This window comes from Topomyia yanbarensis, chromosome 3, assembly GCF_030247195.1.
Source record: "Topomyia yanbarensis strain Yona2022 chromosome 3, ASM3024719v1, whole genome shotgun sequence".
NCBI classification, from domain to species: Eukaryota; Metazoa; Arthropoda; class Insecta; order Diptera; family Culicidae; genus Topomyia; species Topomyia yanbarensis.
Window position 1 is genome coordinate 97635241 of NC_080672.1, and position 22677 is coordinate 97657917.

At 37.1% G+C, this 22677-nt stretch overlaps 1 protein-coding gene across 5 annotated transcripts in view; it reads right to left on the reverse strand.

Moving 5' to 3' along the window:
- Window positions 1-22677, reverse strand: part of LOC131694201 (formin-like protein) — a 134715-nt gene that overhangs the window by 16387 nt on the left and 95651 nt on the right. For all 5 annotated transcript variants that reach the window (XM_058982695.1, XM_058982696.1, XM_058982697.1 and 2 more), the window contains exon 3: window positions 20708-20791. In XM_058982695.1, the coding sequence (XP_058838678.1) occupies window positions 20708-20791 (84 nt within the window). The remainder of the gene's footprint in view (window positions 1-20707; window positions 20792-22677) is intronic.

Here is a 22677-nt window from a genome sequence, read left to right on the forward strand (position 1 = left end):
AGACAAGTAGAGATGAGGAAACTGAGTGTCTGCGGATGTCCTCAAGGTGGTGTGCTGTCACCACTTCTATGGAACCTTGTCGCCGATAGCTTGTTGAGAAAACTAAATGAGCTTGAGTTTCCGACGTATGGTTTCGCCGATGATTATCATATAATGATCACCAGTATTTGCATTAACACACTTTTTGATTTGATGCAACAAGCCTTATGTGTTGTTGAGCGGTGGTGTCTTCATGTTGGACTATCAGTTAATCCAAATAAAACCTCAATGGTGCTTTTCACGCAACGAAGGATTACAACCGGAGCTCGTCCATTGCAGTTTTTTGACTCTGAAATTATTGTCGAAGATCAAGTTAAGTACGTTGGGGTAATTCTCGACTCAAAACTTAATTGGACAGCTCACATCGATTTCAGGATCAAGAAAGCTTGCATGGCCTTTGGCCAATGTAGACGGGCTTTCGGCAAATCTTGGGGACTCAAACCCAAGTACATTCAGTGGATCTACACAACAATTGTTAGACCAATACTGGCATACGGGTGCCTTGTTTGGTGGCAGAAGGGAGAAGTCATGACAATCCAATCAAAGTTAAACCATCTTCAGAGGATGGTCTTGATGGCGATGACTGGTGCGTTCTCGACAACACCTACTGCTGCTCTCGAGGCACTCTTGAACATAAAACCACTACATGTGTTTCTGAAACAAGAAGTACTTTCTTGTGCATACCGTCTTAAGGTTACTGGGCTCTGGAACAGTAACCCAATAGATCGTGTAACTAGCCACACAAGACTGTGGCCCCAAATGGTTACTTGGGATGAATATACACTTGCTCCCAGTGACCTTACACTCACATGTAGTTTTCCTTCTAAAACTTCAAGGTGAGAATTCATCTTCGTGAGGAATGGCTGTCTGGCTGGATGGAGCGACAACTTGAAGAATACGTAGTTTGTTACACGGATGGTTCTTTGTTGGAGGGCCGAGCCGGTGCTGATATCTATTGTCATGAGATGAGATTAAACCAATCTCATTCGCATGGTAGATACTGTACCGTATTCCAAGCAGAGATCTTTGCGATTCTGTGTGGCGTACAATCCGCACTTTTGCGGTAAAAGAATCTATTTTTGCTCTGACAGTCAGGCTGCCCTGAAAGCACTTAGTTCGGCAGATTCGAGATCGAAATTAGTAATCGCATGTCGAACTCAAATCGAAGAACTTAGCATTTCAAATGCTATCTACCTTCTATGGGTACCCGGTCATTCCGGTATTACTGGAAATGAATGGGCGGGCGAATTGGCTAGAGCTGGCGCTGCGACTGATTTCGTTGGTCCAGAACCAGTTCTACCACTGTCAATAAGTTGGATAAAGCACAAGATTCGCTCTTGGGCTGCATTCGAACATGCCAACCATTGGCGTAGCTTGCAAACTTGCGTTCAAACAAAGGCTTTTCTGCCGGATGTGAGTCCGAAAATGTCAAGAAATTCGTTGCATTTTTCCAAGCACAACTGCAGTATTCTGGTCAGGGCACTGACTGGACATTGCAAACTCAATTATCACATGGCTACTATTCAGCGCGCTGAGTATTATTGATGTGATCTTTGTGAATCCGATTACGGAACATCATATCATTTGATATGAAATTGCCCTGTATTAATGCAATTGCGCATCCGGTTTTTTGGTTCTCCATACATAGATGAACCTATGTACAGAGAGCTGAAATTTAAGGATATGCTTTTGTTCCTAACCTAGTGTGGTAAAGAGCTATAGTTTTTTAGCCGTATTTGAATGACCATATCTCTTCGGGGGTGTTGTCGTTCTGTTATCTCAATATCCCCTCGGGGGTGTTGATATATCCGCTCACTGTTTGAGTAGAGGTTCTAAATCCCTCGGGAGGTTGGAAGTTTTATTCCTGCTGTTGTAGCACCTGCAGATCGTTCAGCATCACTCCGGGGGTGCAGAATGCTCTGTTTTAAGTGTTCTGTGTCGTTGTTTTCCTTACCCCTAACCTTACCACTTCCCCAATCTTTCCCATCAGGAAAATGATGAAAAGACGATTCTTGGCAAGGCACAAATCTCCGATCAACATGGGGAACGTGCCATTTGAGTCAGACGCTACTGATTCCTGATTCCTGATATGTACCTAGCGTTGCCACCTCTCCGGGTTGGACCCGGGGATTCTGGTTTTTAAGAGCGACATCCGGTTCTCTGAGTTTTACGTCCATTTTTCCACATCGGGTGAACGATGTATAATTAGAATTGTTTGTCTTTTTTATTTTCAATTTTTTGCATTATTTTTATAAGGTGTAAGCGGGACTTGGTGTCAGATTTCTTTTGCCCGACTGACCTTTGGTTTCAAGGTGGCCAAGATGCGTCTACCAAATATTACTAGTATAATATGGAACAACTGGTGCAAACTGGGGATCGGTAAATCGGTTCCTGAGATATTGTGTTCGCCCTGAACGAACTATTTAAAAAACACAATTCCGAGATAATTAAGTTTAATGGTCGATGTAGCGAGTACACGCTCCCACATATCGAACACTACGTGACGCCTTCGAGTGGAGAACAGGTAGGGGTCTATAAATGGCTGTAACTCAAGTTTGAGAGAATTTCGCTCAACGTTTGTCTAATTCTTTAATTTTTAAGCCTTACAAAAATTTGTAACCCCTTAAGGCAAAATCGAATCAAAATAACATAAACATAAACACCGAGGGGAAGAAATCCCACCAAAAAGGCATTTATTGGAAGCCGCTAGAAAAGGAGAACCAATAGTTGCGGATTTTTTAAGGAAACGAAATGCAATCAAATTTGTTCACAGCGCGCAACTGTAGCCGGCTTTGAAGATATAAGGCTTTGAAAACCCGGAACATTACCGGTTTTCTTCAAATCATAGGCCCAATTCAGAAATCGCAGCAAAACTACAAAGAATTATGCACCAAAAGTTGAGCAAAACTCCAACAATCAAGAGGCAATCAAATTTGTTCGCCACGCGCAATTGTGGCCGGATCTAAGGGGCTTTGAAGATACGGAACATTACCGGTTTTCATCAAATCAGAAGCCGCAGCAAATCTACAAAAAATTATACACTAAAAGTTGAGCAAAACTCCAACAATCAAGAGGTAATAAAATTTGTTAACCGCATGTAATTGTGGCCGGAGCTTGGGGTTTTGAAGATCCGGGACTTTACCGGTTTTCATCAAATCAGGCTTAGTAATGCCAGTAATCACGATGTTAGTAAGATGTCAGAAATTTTTTTTCAAATCTATTTTACCACAAAATCCCTATTTTTGATCTTATATGAGACTTATTTTAGTAAATGTTCGAAAAAACATTTCTTTCAAAAAATCATCTTAACAAACGTCAATATTATTCTAAACACTCAGAACTTTTGTCAGTCACAATAATTTCGAATTCAATAATTGCGATTGAATATGGTACCATTTATCTGCATATTTTGAATTAGTTGAAATAATCCTGTGTACAGGATTCGACCGCAGTAAGGTAAAGTATGACGAACTTCTGACTGTAGAAGACAAAGGTGCTAGCACGAAAGAATCTACTCGTATCACACATCCAAGTCTATTTTATCATGCTTAAATTATCAAAGCTCCCTCTCCCTCTCTCGTCCTCTTAAATACTACAGCTGAGGAATTTCATGAGAAACCGGCCGACCGCAAAATATGACTATCGTCGATTCGAACGAAACTTTGCACGGGATTTTTTCTGGCAATTGCTATATTATGATATAAGAGCAACTTTTCAAAAGGGCGTAAACGTTTCTTCGTGTATTAATTTCCAAAAAAATTGTGATCGATTACTCTATTTTATACAGCAAAACCATCTACGAATGAGTTACAGGGAATGAATACTTCTAAAAAAATGTTTTTCACGAAAACAAAAATTTATATTAAAAATTTAAATTGCAAAAAACCCATTTTTTAAACTTTTTATATTTTTTAAACAAAAACCTAAAGAGAAAAGAAACATTTTGAATATAATTACTCGATGGAGAACTTATCGGTAAAAAAGTTTTTCTAACAAAAACTTTACTCATGTTTTTAAATTTCATACTAATTGACGTACAAAACTGTAATTTTATTACTGAATATAATTCTTAGTATCATTTTAAATCAAAATGCATTTACCAAAAATCTTCCAAAATGCGATAGTTTTCGAGATATTTGGAATATTGCTCCAACGGAAACAATTAATTCTTGTAATTATGCCCTTTTTAAAAATTATTCGCGTTACCCCATCATAAAATGTCAATAATCTAATGTTTATTGTTTTAAAGACGTAAAAGAAACTTTTACAGTGTATTTGGATCATGGAGAATATTGTATTTTTGACTGCAAATAGTATGAGTTATAGAAATATGTCAAAAGTTGTTGTTAGGAAAACTTTTTTTATTGAAAGCATCTCCATGATCCAAATACATTGAAAAAGTTTCTTTTACCTTTTTAAAACGATACATATTAGATTGTTGACATTTTATGATGGGGTAATACGAATAACTTTTAAAAAGGGCATAATTGCGCGAATTAATTGTTACATTTTGGAAGATATTTGTTAAATTAAATTTCATGTTATTCTGTAATAAAATTACAGTTTTGTATGTAAATTAGTATAAAATTTAAAAACATATATAAAGTTATTGTTAGAAAAACTTTTTTATCGATAAGTTCTCCATCATCCAATCACGTTCAGAATGTTTCTTTTCTCTTTAAGTTTTTGTTGACGAAATACAAAAAATTAAAACAATGAGTTTTTCTTAAAATTTACATTTTTAATGTAAATTTTTCTTTTTGTGAAAAATGCCACATTTTTTCAGTGTATATTTTTTTGTGAAGATGTATTCATTTTCTGTAACTGGTTCTCAGATAGCTTAGTTGTATAAAATAGGCTACTGTAAGAAAGACATTTTGTAATAATGCGCGTATAAACGTCTACACCCTTTTAAAAAATTACGCTTGAGTTAAAATCATCTTATTGAATGTGGAAAATGTTTAGTCTTCCATGCCTGTGAAACCTGTAAGGTTTCTTCGAAATAATATGGTTGGTCACGATTTTGGAGATTTTCGGACGGATCTTCGTGGAATTCCTCAGCTCAAAATATGTTATTTTATTGTTATTTGAACGTCGTTGGAATAAAAAGCACATTAAGTACACATTCCAGCTGGGATAATGGTCAAATGATACGCCAATATACTAAATGAATAATTTATAAGAAATAATATGATTCAGCAGGTATTTCTACAAATTGACATTATAGTTTAGTTTTATAGATGATATCAACTTCTTTATTTCGAAAAGGAACCCAGGTTTTTGAAAATTTAAATGTTCGTCACCAGCCAGACTCGAAGTAATATATTTTTTGTTCAACTGCTTCATGGTCGTATCGAATAACACGCCAACAATTCTTAACAGTATAACAAGCGCACTGCGGTTGACCCAGCACGAAACATTTTAAACCCTCTTCGTTGTGCTTGCGGTTGATTCCCCACGCCATATCACTTAACTTTATCCCATACATCGCGATAAATCAAATGAAACTCCAAAGAGTCGCTACCAGACATCCGCAAGTCTAAAAATAACATAAAACTTCCTCTTAAAAGGAAGTTCTGCTATAAAAAAAGATTCAACAACTTTTTACCCAACTATTCGATGCAATACACACATTGTATAACGGCAGCCGTCTAGGCTGGACGGAGTCTTGAATGAATCTGCTTTCAGACAGAGAGAATAAACACAGCCATTTGGCATCGAATCAACGCAACGAAACGCGAAAAAAACATGGAAAGACGTCCTAATCGAGTATCAATTTACTTTCTCCATCGCGCGACGGCCAACTCCATCACAGACAGATGAGCAGACGAACATAAACGAAAGACCTCTCGTTTGTTCGACAGAATGATACGTTGTCTGGGCGTTTTGGGAGATGGAGGATGATCCCATGGTCGGTCATGATGAGTGTTTCAATCGAGCGGAAATGCAGGTAAGATTTGCGGTGCGAGTTCATTTTGACAAACCGTTGAAAGTTGATTCATGGTCCTGTTTGGTTAATGTAAGTTTTGTGAGTGCTTAAGCTTTGCACATATGGTAATTTGATTGGCGCAATATTTAGTTTCACATAATCAATGGCTTTTGCTCTAAAAGTGAGAAGCCTTGTCATTACCCACTATGTTCTTTTATTTCTATACGACTTCACTTTGTAACGTGTAGATCATTTGAGAGAATCCTATGTGATGGCTGATTATTTTTAAAAAGATCGATAACCCTCACATGGACGCCAAAGACAAAATGACTTTCGTGACTAGCGTCAATAAAAGAAAAACATTACCACCAAGGTCAATAATTAGTAGCCTTTATCCTAGCTGTTTCAGCACCCGAAGGAAACCAACACAAGCCACTCATACAGCATGCCCGTTTTTATTACTATTTTACGACCCGGTTCCCATGAGCAACTATGAAAAGCGTTGAATATTGGTGCCGGCAGACTGGCAGTCTCGTTTGCAACTGTCATAAAAAACAACTAAATCAGAAATTCGGAACACGCAATTCCCAACTAATCCCGACTAGATACCAGGCTTATCGCCTGTGGAAATTTTTCATTGTAATTTTTAGTATCGCATTCGAAAATACTCATGTTCACAATGTTTATTTCATTGAGAATTATTCATCCTTTCTCGAGATGAAAGTTCGACATCGTAAAACATCTTTAAATGGGTAAATCGCAGCCAATCACACATTTCCAATTACAGCGTAATATTTTTCGAACAAGCCTATAGTCAAGCTTTTTTCCTCTAGTTTAATGATATCATTTATAGCGGATTTGACATTGGCATTCTTTCTTGCTTTTCTCGCATTGTGCTTGTTTCATTGGCGGGTATTGTTTGCAACTGTTTGCACGCCAGCTTGAGTTTAATTTAACTACCGCTAATATTCTCAACGGTTCACGGGTTTTACTGTCACGTTTTCAAGTACAATTGATGCGGACGAGCCTTCACGAGCTACTGGTAAGTATAAGAATAATTTTTGGATTAGTATGCAAATTCGCCGTCAGCCTGCCCTGCCCGGGTGTTGAATTTCGCTAATAGTTGTAAGGCGATGTGTGTGCGCGGATTATTATGCATAAACTAAATAGAATGTGGGTCCGATTTTGGCAACAAGTAGACCATTTTGGAAAAACCATTTTTTTCTTCGCCAAGGAGAATTTTTTCTAAAACCATCTTTGCGCGTGAAGAGTACAAAACCTATAACTAAATTAGTTACGGAATTTACGTTACGACTTCGTCTCATCAGATTCCGACACTATCTTAGTGACAAGATGATAAGGTCGAAATGCTAACTCCGTAACTAATGAGGTTTTGTGCTATTTACGCGCAAAAATGGTTTTCAACATTTTTCTGCTAAGTGGAAAAAAACAGTTTTTACCATAATGCATATTGCATTGGCTTGCTAAGCCAAACCAACTTTTGATTTCATTAATTCTCATCTGCTTAATCAGAACCCCTTTTCTTGCGGGACTTGCGGTTTGCTCAGAAACACGAATAGTGTTTTCGTTTTTGGAACTGGCGTCAATACGACGCTAGTTTAGTCTTGTGACTGTCGGATTCTGATAAGACGAAATCGAAACGTAAATTGCGTAACTAATTCAAAAAATGGTTGCTTTACAATTTCATACCGAAACTGAGAATTTTTTAAAACCCGCCGAGCCGACGTAACATACAATTACGAAAATTATTACGGAGATCGCGATGTCATGAAATAATAATATATTATGAATCAATAATAGATCATGAACAAATTCAAGAATCTGCTGATCTGAGGAGGGTTTGATGGGGAGGGCACAGGGTGAGGTTAGGGTGGTACGATATGGGAGGGGCTACACCTCGCCATACATCCCTAGCTAATAAAATTCAGATCCAGAAAATTGACCGGCAGTGGCGATTTGCTGAGTGATGGCATAATCTCTCCATATGAGAAAGGCAATAATGAGCTAAACCAGTCCAACAAAGTTAATTCTCTTCTTCAAAACAATGAAATCTCAACATTTCATGCATTCATAAGACATTTGGCATTAAAATTACAAATTCGATTTTGAAATATTTCTTTACCTCTCTTTTGAAATTGTTTCCGTCTGGTTTTTTATGTTTCCACTCGTCAGTAACTGATACCAACCAACGAAACATTCAAATCCACTTTTCTATGCCCTCATGTGCAAATTGTTTTATCCAATTTTAACTTTGGGAAAAATGTTGCATACTCGCAGACGTTTGGCTCTCATGCCAAAAAAAAAAACAGTTCGTTTCCCTATAGTTGTCAGCGACCTAGAGCTTATGTACTTGGCTAACCGAGACATCACTCGGTACCATTCTAAGTTAGGTCTTGTGTTCTTATGCACAAATTGGTTTATCCTTTAGAAAAAAATGCACAATCTAGACTGGTAAATCCAAATAATTTTGTACCCATTGTAATATATTTTGCATAATTTTGATATCATGATGGTACCAGTTTTTATGGAAAAGTGCTGTGTGGCAGTACTCTTCAAATCATAACTCCGCAACCGGAACTCCGATCGACAAAAAAATCAGTAGCAGCCGATGGGAAGGTTGAACCTTTCATTAAAAACTAAGTTTGAACGGTCCAGCCATCTCTAAAAAAAAGACATTTTCCGATTTCGACGAACTTAGTCGAATGATATATGACCCATAGTCCTCCGGGTCAAGATTAGGTTATCGATTTTCAGAGTGATGGTATAACTTTTTTGTATGAGAAAGACAAAACCGTTACATGATTTTGTTCACGGCCCAGTTTTCGTAACGTCAACATGTACACTATTTAAAATAAGGAATGTTTCTAGAACGTCTGCAGAAATATTTGGTCGGTTCATCGAATGCATATTTCGTCTAATTTGTTATACCGAAGGTGTAATATCTGTAAATTTTTGAATGTATGAAAAGAAATACATAACGCTGTATCTGTCCAACATCATGCGCATCCAAACTCTTTAAATTTCGCTTTCAAGGATGCAGAAAGGATTTTTGAAGGGATAAGATCAAACAATCCAGATACTCACCCGTAACAAGAAATCGATGGTGGGCTTCGTCCATCGCTGTACAGTTCGTCCATTATCTGCTTGATTTTGTATCACACTTAATTCGAAATGATGCTGATCTTACTGTGACGGAAATGGATTCCATATATCACATTTCCTCATTTGATCGGAAATAACTGCACACTACCCTGAAGCAGCTCGATCTTTTCATTCAAGATTACTAAAGAAGGTGCTTTGTTATACATATAGCTAAGAAAAATCATCAAAAGAAGTTGATGTTGCGTAAACTTATTGACGAGTTATCGAATGATTGAATGATGTGTAGGCCACCAAATCGCCATTTTCTGACAACTGCCTTTAGGATAGATATACATGCAATCAAACGTGTTTGAAAACTTTTCGATTTATTCTGTTTTCAAGAAAATCATTCACCTTTTTATTTTTCTTCTGAATTCCCGGGATTTCCCGGGAAATTTATTATTTATTTCCCGAATCCCGGTAAGCTGAAAACCGTCGGGAAATGGAAGCTCTAAGCTGGACTCAAATCAAGCATCCAAATAGTCGGCGTGGTATTCGACTGACTGATTTCTAATTAGGTTTTCAGAATATCGTTCGACCAAATTTGGCACAATATCTCTTTGAATCCTTTGACTTATTTATCTACTTAATTATTATACATTTCAGTAGAGAATCAATTGGAGCCACGCGAAAAAATTATGCGCTCTTATCCAGAATTTCCCTCGCCGTGCTTTAAAAAAATGCTGAGCATTCTAAATTCAACCATCCTAAGAGCACAATGGGTTGAAGGACAGATTGACATTGGATTTCAACATTGAAGTTCGCTTGTTACCTTATTTGACAGGAAACTTGTACTTGTGGAAATCGAAGTGAAATTTTAGTCACAACAGCTCCGCGAATGGCGAATTTTACAAAACTACATTCCTGTGTAAATATCTAAACACTATTTTGATAGAATGAAGCTTCTATTCACTATTCTAAAAGCGTGACGAAATGGCAAATGCGGTACATTTATGACATGAATCCACCGGATTACCCTCAATTTCGTCCAATTTAAATCTACCGGGTTATGATGAAGTAATAACTCAAAATAGCCAAAGAGAAAGTAAAGAATTAAAATGAGATGCTTGGGAAGACGAAAAAAATCGAAGACAAGGTATCGGATACGACTGTACAAGCTCTTATGGGTGGCATGATGTAAGAATATCAAGAATGTTAGCAAATTACCTTCAATAATTTACTTAGTTTGTGCAAACTTTATTTAATATAAGCAAAAAACTTTTCTGCGCATTTAGTTACTATTTGATAAATATGTGCAAAACCCTGGTACTCCGTTCCGTAGCGGAACTTGCCCTTCTATTTCGAAAAGCTTCCTGATCAGAATCAAATAAGGGGTCATGCATAAATGACGTAGCATTTTGGGGGGTAGGGAGGGTATACCAAATTTGTGACGAAGTGTGACGAGGGGGAGGGTAGGGTCAGAAGTTGTGCGACGTAGCATTAAGTTTAAAACTCATTGTTTAGAGAAAACAATTTAATGATCCTTCATTCCCAAGAGAAATGAATTTAAATTCAAACAAGTTACTTTTGATGCGGTTTTTCATGAGGTGAATTTTACGATTCGCGGAATTACAAGTTCGCAAAAATACGATAAGATTTTTTATGCGGATTTAACTTGCTACATTAGTTAGCTAATGTTTCTAACTAGTAGACTTAGTTTGGAAACTGAATTAAATTTTCACTTCGTATTCAACCAAACAAAATTTAGTAATTTAGATGAACGTATGGTTCTTAGAATCATTTGCAGCTGCACGATTGTGAACTGAGAGAACTTCCCGCATAAATGTGTACCATATGCCAACCATTGCATCAATCGTTTCAAAACCATTTTCAATATGGTTCGTTCAACAATAGATTAACCATTGCCTAGTATAAAATCGAACATAACCAGTGTCGTTTTTCCATACTCGACCATACAAACAACGGGTTGTTAAGAACAGTCACCATACCATATATGTCGTTTTCCATATACATTTTGACAACATACCATTCAAGAACCATACAGATTATGGTGGCATGCATATTTTAGGTCTAACGAGGCATAAAATATTAGCTGGAGAGAAAAATCTCTTCCCCTTCACATTTCAATTCTATCGATTGATGAAATATTATTTTGCTCTCGCCATCTTCTGAAGAATGCTTCGTTGACACTAAGTGCACTGACACTTTATCCAATTGAGCTATCTCCGTAATATTGTTAAACGAGGATTTTTGACCATCTTAAACTACAGATTATTGGAGCAGGGTAAACAGATATACGAATAACGAAGCCCCGTCAGAGCAATATTAACCTCTCGCGCCAAAGGACAATGTACTATACAAATCTCCAATATAGGATACACGGAAAGTATTGGAAATGGTAATGGTGGTATAACAGTTCAATTATAATGGTGAAATATATCAGTAGTATTCCCAATATGGTGAGCGTTATACGAATAGTTTGGTTCCGAAGATTTCTGGAATGGTATTTATTTATACGGGTTGTCTTCATGCTCCCCTTGACATATAAAATTCAAAACAAAACTATCAACACTATATTTGTCATGAAATGGAAAAATAATTGCACGCAATTTGCTGTTATAATGAAAATGTTGATAAAAGTCGTCAAACATTTTGAAAGGACATGTATTTAAAATAATTGAAAAATATATGTAATTTTTTTCATCGCCCGGGCGCTTTGCATGTGACTAGGGGGAGGGGGGTAAATGCTACGTTTTTTAAGAGGGGGAGGTTAGAATTTTGTGACCAAATGCTACGAGGGGGGAGGGAGGGGTCAAAAATCGCGGAAGAAAAGCTACGTCATTTGTGTACGACCCCTAACACAATTATAACAGAAAGCAATTTCCATAACAAATTTGGTCTCGTTAGTAGTTAAAATAACAGAAAATTATAACAAGTACCAACGGGAGATATAGTTTCACTAATGCTCTGTTATGATATTCTGATCGGGTTTGCAACCGATTCTCAATGTACAGGACAATTTCTGAGCTAGTTCTACGATCTTACTGATCACTAAGAATTCTTCTTCACTAAAACTCGAACACGCCTTACCCTCTAAACCGCTAGAACACGTAAATCACCTGCATATCAAATTTTGGAAGAAAGGCAAAAGCACTATTATACGACAACGAAAATGTGTATTCTACATTACCAATAAAATAATTTGAAGTAATATTTAAATATTTCATTATCATTTTCATTTTGTCCAAGGCCGATGATAGGAGAAGTAATGGCAGAATGGTCCATGCAGACCACAAAAACGCCATGGGAGAGGATCAGGGTGTGGGTTGGGGTAGGGTTAGTTAATTGATGTATATTTGACGAATACTTGAGCTGCAGAATGTGATGAAAAGGTGCATTGAACAGTACTACTGTTGACTGTTCAGAAATAAATATAATATGCTTCTCCATAAGGTTTGATAGCAAATGTATGTATTTTGTAATTATGTGATGCCAATGTATAAGTGTTAAAAAGTTCATTTTATCCCGTGGTTTTATCAAGTTTGTGAGACCGCAACCGTAGATGTGCGTGGAAGATCACGAAAAGCTCCGTTTGTATGTTCACGTGTTTGTCGCGTATGCCAGAAGGTATGTGATTTCGCGTGCATAAATTCGATTTTGTAACAGTGTGGCCGTATGCATATTCTCGTGTGTTTTTGAATGATCGCGCGGACCGTGAATTTGTTGCCTAGTTTTTATTAGGTACTAGAAGAGAATTCCTCCATAACACTAGACTTCCCGGTCACGTTTCCATGGAATGTGGTGTCTAATGAATATGAGCCTCATTTTTTATTGGTCCAACTGAATACATGAATCTAGGCTGTTAAGAACGTTAACTTCCGCTGTTAACTTCCTAACGTGACCGACTCATGATCGCGCGAGCGGTGGGTTGTTGGCGAGATCGCGAGTACGTGTGGATGATTGCAATTGCATGTTCGTGTTTGTGACGCGGGTTGATTTATCGCGAAGGCTAGCGGCGTTTGTACGTTTTGAATGAGATATTATGAGTGTATATGAGAGAATATACAATTGATTGTGTTAGTGAAAGGTATTAGAAATCTAAGTTAAGATATAGTAATAAAAGGAAAAAGAACATGCCGAATTAAAAGAAAAAAAATGAAGAGATTAAGTAGAAACTGAATAACTGATTTTTTGGTATATATGAGTAGTGGAAAAGCAAATTAATAGAAGTAAAACAAAAACCGACAAATGAAACAGAAGAAAAGAACGGAAGGGAGTTGATTATATTTGAGAACATAGCCACTTTATTTGACGGTTTGGTTCACGTGGATGATGCTTCTTCAAGATTACTAGACACATTTTGAACATTTGACTTGCTATGGTCCCAATACTTTGGATGGTTCACTTAAAATTTAAAATTAATACATTGTGCAATTGAATGATGATTACTTTAGATTTGGGTTTGAATTGGTATGATCCCAGTACTTTGGCTAATTGACTTAAGTTTGAATGCATTGTGCAAATTGAATGATATTTAATTTAGATTATATGTAATGAGCCATCAACCATAGGATACTGCATCGGTCTAGATCTAGTTGAACTGACAGCAAAAATAATTCAATCTACCAGTCGTCAGGGTATCCCTTCGCTTCTATCCACCACCTAGATTCTAGATTCTAGAGACCAACAGAATCGAAGGTCTCGAAGCTACAAATCCCTAAGCATAAAAAATTGCAGTCTGGAGTCCACCGCCAAGCCCACGGAATTTGAAGTAATATTTAAATATAAACAATTTATCATAAATAGTAAAATGTAATGAGTAAAAATAATTTGATTAAGTCATTAAAGTAGCTAATCTAGCAAGCTACAATCGCAGTTGTAGCAATTGTAAAAAACTACAGCAAAGCATAAATCATTCACAGCACAAAGCTTCTTATTCCTGGTGAATTCAGATGCGCTTTCAACGAGCGATCGTCATGCCAAGTAGAGGAAAAGAAACTCTCAAAGCATTACAACCGGCTGATGCATCATCAGGGCGTCGGCGTTCCATCGGGGCGAGAACCGACAGAATGAGTCAATCTCCAGCGATTGCCTGTGATTGGATAATGGAGAACTCAAAGCGAGTCTTTTTCTAAAACACACGCCAGTGCCAAGTCGGTGTCGGCCAATGTTCACGCTTCATCAGCAGCATCGCCATCGTCAAGCTTTTCCGAAGCGCGAATAAGTATTTCGATGCAACCTCAATTCTTCAAATGGCAGTCGCGACTGGGGGGTCTGTCTTCCGACTGGGGCTCTTTTTGTTGTCATGATTTTTCCCCGCCAGTGCCTATGCTGCCACTTCGCATTATACGTGTGCATTTTGATTTTTGCATCATCAGCATAAGCATCGATCGAGGGAGGCAAATTATAGTGTGTACAGCACCGCTATGGATTGAAGTATTATGCAATAATGGTGAGCCGTTGTTCTATTAGGTCACCCGCCTCGGAGACGCCAACGCACGAGTAAATCGCTGTTGCACTTTGAGCTTTAATGATGCTACGGGGGTATGTACAGGACTTTATTTTTCATTTTAATAACATTTAATTAGGTAAATTAAGATGTTTGCATAATTAAGCTTGCAAACTTGAATCATCCATCTATTCGGAATGATATTAAACTCTCTTTTAGCTCTTTTTGGTAGGCTATCTAATTAGAAAATAAAAATTACTGCACCATCCACTGAACTAAAACTAGACAGCATTGAATGGCTATTTGTAGTTTATAGCACTGTGATGTTCCCTCACAAATAAACCAAGCCGATTTAATTAAGCGAAAAGACTATAATTAACACAGCAGCAGAACAGCTGTCGATTGAAGATTTAATCAGTCTCGTCTGGTGTACTTATGCTTAGCAGGAGTTGTTTCAGCGTTTATTGGTCAACACCTTTCGTTTTGTTAGAGCAAATGCTAACAGGAAGCTCAGAGGGAAAGGTGCGATAGTATTTTGCATTTAATTACATCGCTAGAGGTGTCAGTTTTGAAAGCTTGAGTTTTATCTTTTTAATTTTAGGTGGTGTCTATACGATCACTCGAGATAAAAGGACGAAAAACGAGTATAAATATTGGTAGACATATCAAACAAAACCCATCCAGGTTAAATTACGATGTACTGCTACACATCTATGGACTAACTATAGGTGCTAATCATTGGATCACACAAAATCAAGAAATACTTCTGTATCAGTATACTTTAATTCGATCGTAGCGCTAATTCAATTTATAACGCATACCTTTCAAGATACAATGATAATTGTTCAACTTCGGTGGTCACGGGTTTGTGGTTTCCACTTCGTTTGTGATCTCGGTCAAAGAAAACAAGTTTGTCTATGTGTAGAAACAATTTTAACTAGTTGTAGGTACCACATTGACCTACGAATTGTTTGTTTATTTGTTTGTTTTGGAGTAAAGGCATTTAGAAAATTAATACAAGATCATTGTAATTATTTTCGTCAAAATAGTGCAAAATTTAAAAACATTCTGTCCAGTACAATACAGGGCCGTTTAAAGACCATTCGAGTTCCTGGACATTACTGAACAAAGGGCCCTCGGTATTAAACAGGTGTAATCAGATCTGAAGTATTAAATTTTAGAAATTATAAATTTTAGCATATTCGTGTTCCAACCGATGATTTCCAAAATGAGACATGCTTCTATAACTGTTGTAGATATTAAAAGATATATGAAGGCACAATCTTTGCAATGCGTTGCTCTGCATAATGTAATCCGCAATTAGTATGCTAACAGAACAAACACGTAGCAATCTGATCTTAATAGTTACATGACGTTATTTGAGGATGTATAGCACCTTATCAAAGTAGAAGGAATAAAAGAGTAGTGCCTGGTGTTCGCTTATTCCTCATTTGACCCTCGTTGTTCGAACCAGCGAAGAGTTTTTGGCAATTCATAAAGTGTTTCAGAATTTACAAATGCGTGAATGAAGCATATCAACATTTCTCACATACTCCAAGTAGTTCCATTTTGCACATAGCTGCTCGCGCCTGTTAGTAGTCGCTGGAGATGGGCGAATGAATCGTGAATAAATCAAAACAATCGACTTTTGTAAAAGAGTCAGTGAGTCACGATATTCTTTTGGGGGTGTGTGTAGCTTAGTTGGTAAATCGACTGCCTTCTACGCAGCGCACCTGAGTTCGAGTCCCGACCCCGCCCATAGGATTAGAAATTTTTCATAAAAGATTTTTCTAACCAGAAGAGGCGATTGACCTAAAGGTTGAAATCTCTATAAGCGAAATAAAAAGAAACGATATTATTTTTTTAAAAGTTGTGATTCTTTTAAAAAAAAAAACTGCGGTTGAGCGATTTAGGGGAATATATTATTAATACATTTATAACGGAATACTATTTGTTAAAGTTGCCTATTTCTGCGTGAATTTATTGAAACCAACATTCAGTTTAAACGCCTCCCTCATTCATTCACTTCCAAGTTTACCGAAGTTTAACGCATAATCAAATGACTTCAGTTCAGAGGAAATATAAATTAATTCACCAACAAGAGTATTCATTTGTTATATGTGAGAGCAGAAGGGTTAATCTTTTAATTTTTACAGTATAACTAATCTGCATAATCTATGTCATTTTTGCTCGATTATCCCACTCAGAGCCAGCTCAGAAACAAAATTAAGTTTGAAAGTGAAAATTTAACCAAAAATAACTGAATGAATGCGCTGACCGAACTTATGGAGAACAAAGATCCTAAAAAGATGCTAACAAATGGAGCGATTTAGCTATGAACAAGAATCATATAAAAATGAATAATCGCAATGAACAAACGCACTCTTATTTGTATGAATCAAAATATTTATTCGAAATCAAAAGGAGACAGATATTTTTTAATCTTCCTAAATCAATCACTAAATCGATCAAGAGTCGACGCATTCTTTTTTGAGTGAATCGGACACGATTCGTTCACTAAACTGAAGTGGTTTGCCTATCTCTAGACTAGTCGCTAGCAGCAGGTGTTAAATCAGAGTGGACTAAGTAGTAAAATTATAACATTGACTCAAGAATTTCATCAGAAAAAATTAAGATATAATTTCATTCGTTTCTCCCTCCCTGGAATACTGGAAAGGTAAACACATTCAAATGTTTTTTTGTCATTGTGTGTTATCATGAATTTTATCGGAATAGATCCAAAAGAGCATTTATTTCAAATCATAATATACTATATCGTTAGCTGCGCGATATCTTAATAAAATCATCCTAAACCCGTTTGACGGAAAATACATATTACCAGTGAATTAAGAATTGAGTTTGGTTTGCTGTGAACATTCAGCTCCATGAATGTGATACAGAATTATTACAGGAGGGATGACTTGTACTTTTCATAAGTACAATTCCATGAGAGTTTGTTTGATTTAGTAAACCTTTTTTCGAATAAAAAGTGTGTTGCTAGTTGTCTGATATTATTGGAGGAAATTTTCAAACACTTTTATTTCACAAGGCATAATTGGTCGGAGTTAAGACAGGTTGGACTAAATGGCATTTTATTGATTTCGAGAAAAATGAGTTTAAAGTTTGAATCACAGTATACTTTACGTTGTCGTTTGAAATGCATTTATGCCGTAGTTCTTATTTACGGTAGGATTTTCCAAATGCGTTTTTTAGAGTGGTTAAACTGGACCTGGTTCTCGAAAGGGCTTCCTAAAAGAATAACTCACTAGAATTGCAGGCGAGACGGGAAATGTCACCCAGTAAAACACTGCTTAAAACCAGTTGCAGCGGGCCGCGAGTCTGCTTGTGATATTGTCCACATTAGACTGCCCAGAAAAATAATAAATTTTTGAAAACTCAATCGGCCGAACCCTACCACACACTAGGAGTGCTTTCTGCAAATTTGAAGTAAATCGAACAAGTCTCGCTACCGGACCAACGCTCCTAAAGTTTATATGGGATTTTTCGACAATTTACATGGAGAAAACCCACTATCTCGCATTTTCACCGCTAGGTGGCACTGTATACATCGTATTATCACTGTAAGTGAAAATAAGAAAGATAATTTAATTGTCTATAACGTTGTCGAAGACTGCTAGTCAATCCGGCTTTGTTAAAAGAAGTTATTAAACTTTTAACGAAGTGATGTCTGAGTCAGTTTTGCATGGGGCCTAGCAGCGCATGATTTTGTATCAGTACTCGATTCCCACGAACTAAACATTTTTTTTTGAATAACGGTTGGGTTTAGCTCAATAGTATGTTCAGAAGAATTATAGTAAATAATACGAGTAATATTTGGATTAGAAAATTTTAGTTCAGTTTGTGACCGCATAGAGGGCGCCAGTACTAATTTTTCATAGAAGAGAGATAGAACATCGACATGTTCGAAAGAATTACTGCAAAATGTCCATTCTACAACTTTGTAGAAGACACCTAATTTCTATCTCATTCCGTTGAAAAGTTAGTACTCTTGAGCTAAATCTAACCGTTATTTCACAAAAATGCTTAGTTTGCGGGAATCGAGTACTGATACACAACCATGTACTGCTAGGCCCCATGCAAAACTGACTCAGACATCACTTCACTAAAAGGTTAATAACTTCTTTCAACAAAGTCGGATTGACTAGCAGTCTTCGACAAAATTATAGACAATTAAGTTATCTTTCTTATATTCGTGTCGTACAGTGATGATACTATGCATACAGTGTCGCCTGGCGGTGAAAACGTGAAGTAGTGGTTTTTCTCCACGTAAATTGTCGAAAAATCCCACACAAACTTCCGGAGCGTTGGTCTGGTAGCTAGTCTTGTCCGATTTGCTTCAAATTTGGAGCAAGTACTTCTTGTGGGACTAGAAATCGAGTCAGGAGTGGGCCGATAGGGGTCATTTGTTTCTTGTCACATGTGGAGACGTGAAGGATTCATAATCTTTATGTGTATAAAGGTTCAAAATAGTTTAACCAGAAAAAGTTGTCACAGCTTCTTGAGGAATACTTGTTTTGGCAGGCGATTTGCACATGTAGCGAAATTTTCGTGTCAGCTGACACTGTCAATCAAGATATGCGTGTCATGGAAAGTTTTCAAAACGCTTTTAAGAAGAAACACAATTGTTCCGTGCTGTTTTGGCCAGACCTAGCTTCCTGTCACTGCGGGAACATGGCTCAGGAAAGGTACACATCCAACAACGTGCGTGTCGTACTCAAGGAGAAAAACTCTTGCTTGAGCTGTGCCTAAATGCAATATATTGGACAATCGTTAAGCGAAATCGTAAGAAAACTTAGAAAAAAAGTTGAAAATTAGACACAATTTAAAGCAAATTTTCCCATACAATCTGGTCAATATTTTTCGCAGAGATTTCAGTTTGCATGTTGTTATGATATCTGCTGGAACATTCAAATGATTATAGAAGATTTATTTGCGATCAGATGACGATGTTAGATGTGAGCTAATTAGCCAACTGATGCGTAATACTGTCGGAGTAGAGAGTTAGATCTAACACATTTCTCCTCGGAGCACGCGCAAATGTTCGGCGATTTTCGGCCTTGAGTATATACTGATACGTGCGAATTGGGCATTCCATTAATTTAAAGCCTCTCATCACTGTATTGTATGGTTTCATCCTGGGTGGTTGTTCATTTTTAGCGCATTTCAAAACAAGTTTCTTTCTTTACCGCATACGTTATTTCAATCTTTTGAATCACCTTTTTCAGACGGTTAGCTTCGCATAATATAGTAAGACTAATTCAAAACTTATTATTTGCGAGCAATTTTAATCAATAATTCTTGAAAAACTTGTGCAATGCTGAAGCAGAACGGCTTTTCGTGGTATTTCCCGGGAAACGGCAAAAGTTATAATATGCGTCAATTTATCAATCGTAAAATGATGAAAAATTTTAGGTTATTGGTATAAAAATCTGTATCGCGAATTCGTTTTATTTTAGACTATAAAAATATTTGGAATACCGCATCGTACATGCATTTTGTGCATAAATATTTCGACGGCTCGGATGGGTTCTTTCAAATTTGGGGTCAGAAAATGACGAACAAGACGAAAGATTCCATCCGGACATTACAACAAATATATGAGGGCATTTGGAATGAAGGTATGCAAAAACAACTAACTTTTTTGACTAGTCTCAACAACGTTTCTTTAATCAAAAAATTGGTAATACTTTTGAGCAAAGCGACCACCCAACATTATCCGAGATAATGATTTTTCGCGCAAATTCATTTTTAGTGTAACTTATCAAGTAAGTAAGTTATCAGTAATACGCATTACCACAGTATAACAGTAAACAAAATATAAATCAAGCCATCTTCTATTTCTTATTGACAGTCATGGAAAGACATACTTTAAAAAGCAATCCCCCAAAATCACCACTAATTGACAGGTGGTACTACTCGGGATTTTAAGCCGAACTTAAGCCGACCAACCATGCATTGCTTATAGGTTGTCTAATTCAGAGTGAATTTTGTGCACGTCCCCTTTCGACAGGAAACTTTCGAGTCGAAATTCGACTCATTAATCGTGCGCTATTATCGCTATATACACGCGGCAAAGAGATTAGCACCAATGTTTCGTCGCACTACACACCCCTTCGGTAGCCGGCGATTCCCCAAACGAAACTCACCTGGTCGCAGATAATGTCCCATTTCTTTTCGCAGTCGTAGTTTTTCAGCAATTTCGCCTTGTCTGGCGGTAGATCCATGGAAGCCTGAAATGATAAAACAAGAAAAAAAAAACATTTTAATAAGATTAGCACTCGTGTTTGTGAATAAATTTAAACGTGACCACTGGTTTACTTATAGTTGTTTTCAATGATAATTTGAAAACAATGTATGTGATTAGCATAATATGATAAATAAATATCGTTCATTTTGATATAAATTTGAGTGAGTTTTGTCTAATCAACTAGTCAATATCATTCGAAGTAAAATCTTTTATCAAAGTTGTCGAAATCGTTAACGGACACAATAAATCAACTGTATTGTATCAGATTTACGCCAGAAACTTGAAAAAACGAATCAATAAAAATGTGGAACATAACCTTTCCGTTGATATAATTTTGTTAGCAGAGTGAATTACGAATAAAGATAGACAAGTAGTCGACACGCGATAGTCACGGTGAGCCGACTGAAAACTGCAAACTGGTGCGGTAGAAACTTCACGCCCAGTTCAAACTTGACGCAGCTAATTTTTTTGCCGCATTACACGTTACACCTTTCACTCGGTTGAAATGAAAAAACTGTGAGCTACAATTCAATATAAAGCATGTATGAGTTGTTCTATTAGTTGTTTACGAAGCCGTTTAATCTTACTAAAATTACAATGTTTTCAATAGGGGCAGTTTCAAAATTTTGCCTAATATAGGGTGAGCAGACGTCCTGGTTTCCCAGGACATGTCCTGGATTTTAACAGCCTGTCCTGGTGTCCTGGGACTTCGAGGAAAATACTTGATTTGTCCTGGTTTTTCTTTTCAAGGTAAAACATTTTATTCACTTGATTTTTTCTTGTCGCAACGTAAACAAATCGTCCCAGTTCCGGTCGTGGACCAAGCTCTGGGTATCATCGATGTTGATGAAACGATTATTACCTGAGTTTCTTCTTTTTTTAATCGCCTTCCAATCTTGGATCCGGTAGATTTCCTCCACAACTTGTACAAAATCACATCGACGGTTTGGTGACTCCGCTTATTCCCATCCAACGAGCATCTCTTCCCTAGTAACAATTGAAGTTTTATGACGCTCTTGAAGCCTTTCTTAAAACCTACAATGCACTTGTAGTGTGCTATAAAACTAGAAATGCTACTTGGGTTGCCAGCGGCATATTTCCATCTTAAGATGGATTGCTAGAACATGTTTCCTGTACGTAAAAAGGGCTTTAAGCGAGACGTCAATAACTATCGAATTACTTAATTGAGAGTTCTCTCAAAGTTTTTCGAGCTGGTCATTATGAAACATCGTAAGACTCATTGACAGCAATACCTTGATCAACATGGCTTCACATTTGGACGTTTGGCAGCGACTTACTTTCTGTTTCAAACATCTTACAATATCCTACATAATAAAGAGTATGGAATGTCGAGATCAACCAATAACCAATCTGCCGCTTTTGATATATCGAACCACGATATAACATAACGAATGTGCAGATATTTGTAATCAATTCTTGTAGTTGTTTCGATCCCACCTCACGAGAGAGATTTCCAGTTACCCACATTTACATAAACGACAACAAAAACCTCATGGAAGGCACCTGATACTCTTGCTGTGTCTGCTGTACTTCAATGATGCACATTTAGTGCTTAAGACTTCGCGACTGTCCTTTGTGAATGATCTTAAAATATTTCGTCTAATTTGCTCAATGGATTGAAGATTTCTCCAACATCTGCAACTAGTTTTCGTTGATTGGGATAGAAAAAACCACATGTGTGTGAATCTGCTCGATCAGCTCATTCTCATGAAAACAAGACCCGATTGGTTTCAACTATCCGCAGAAATTGCACGCAAAATTTGTTCACTACCGAAAACCTGAAAAAATCTGCCAGGTATGTGCGAGCAGGAAGTATCGTTAAATTGATTTTGCATTAACGGGATCTGC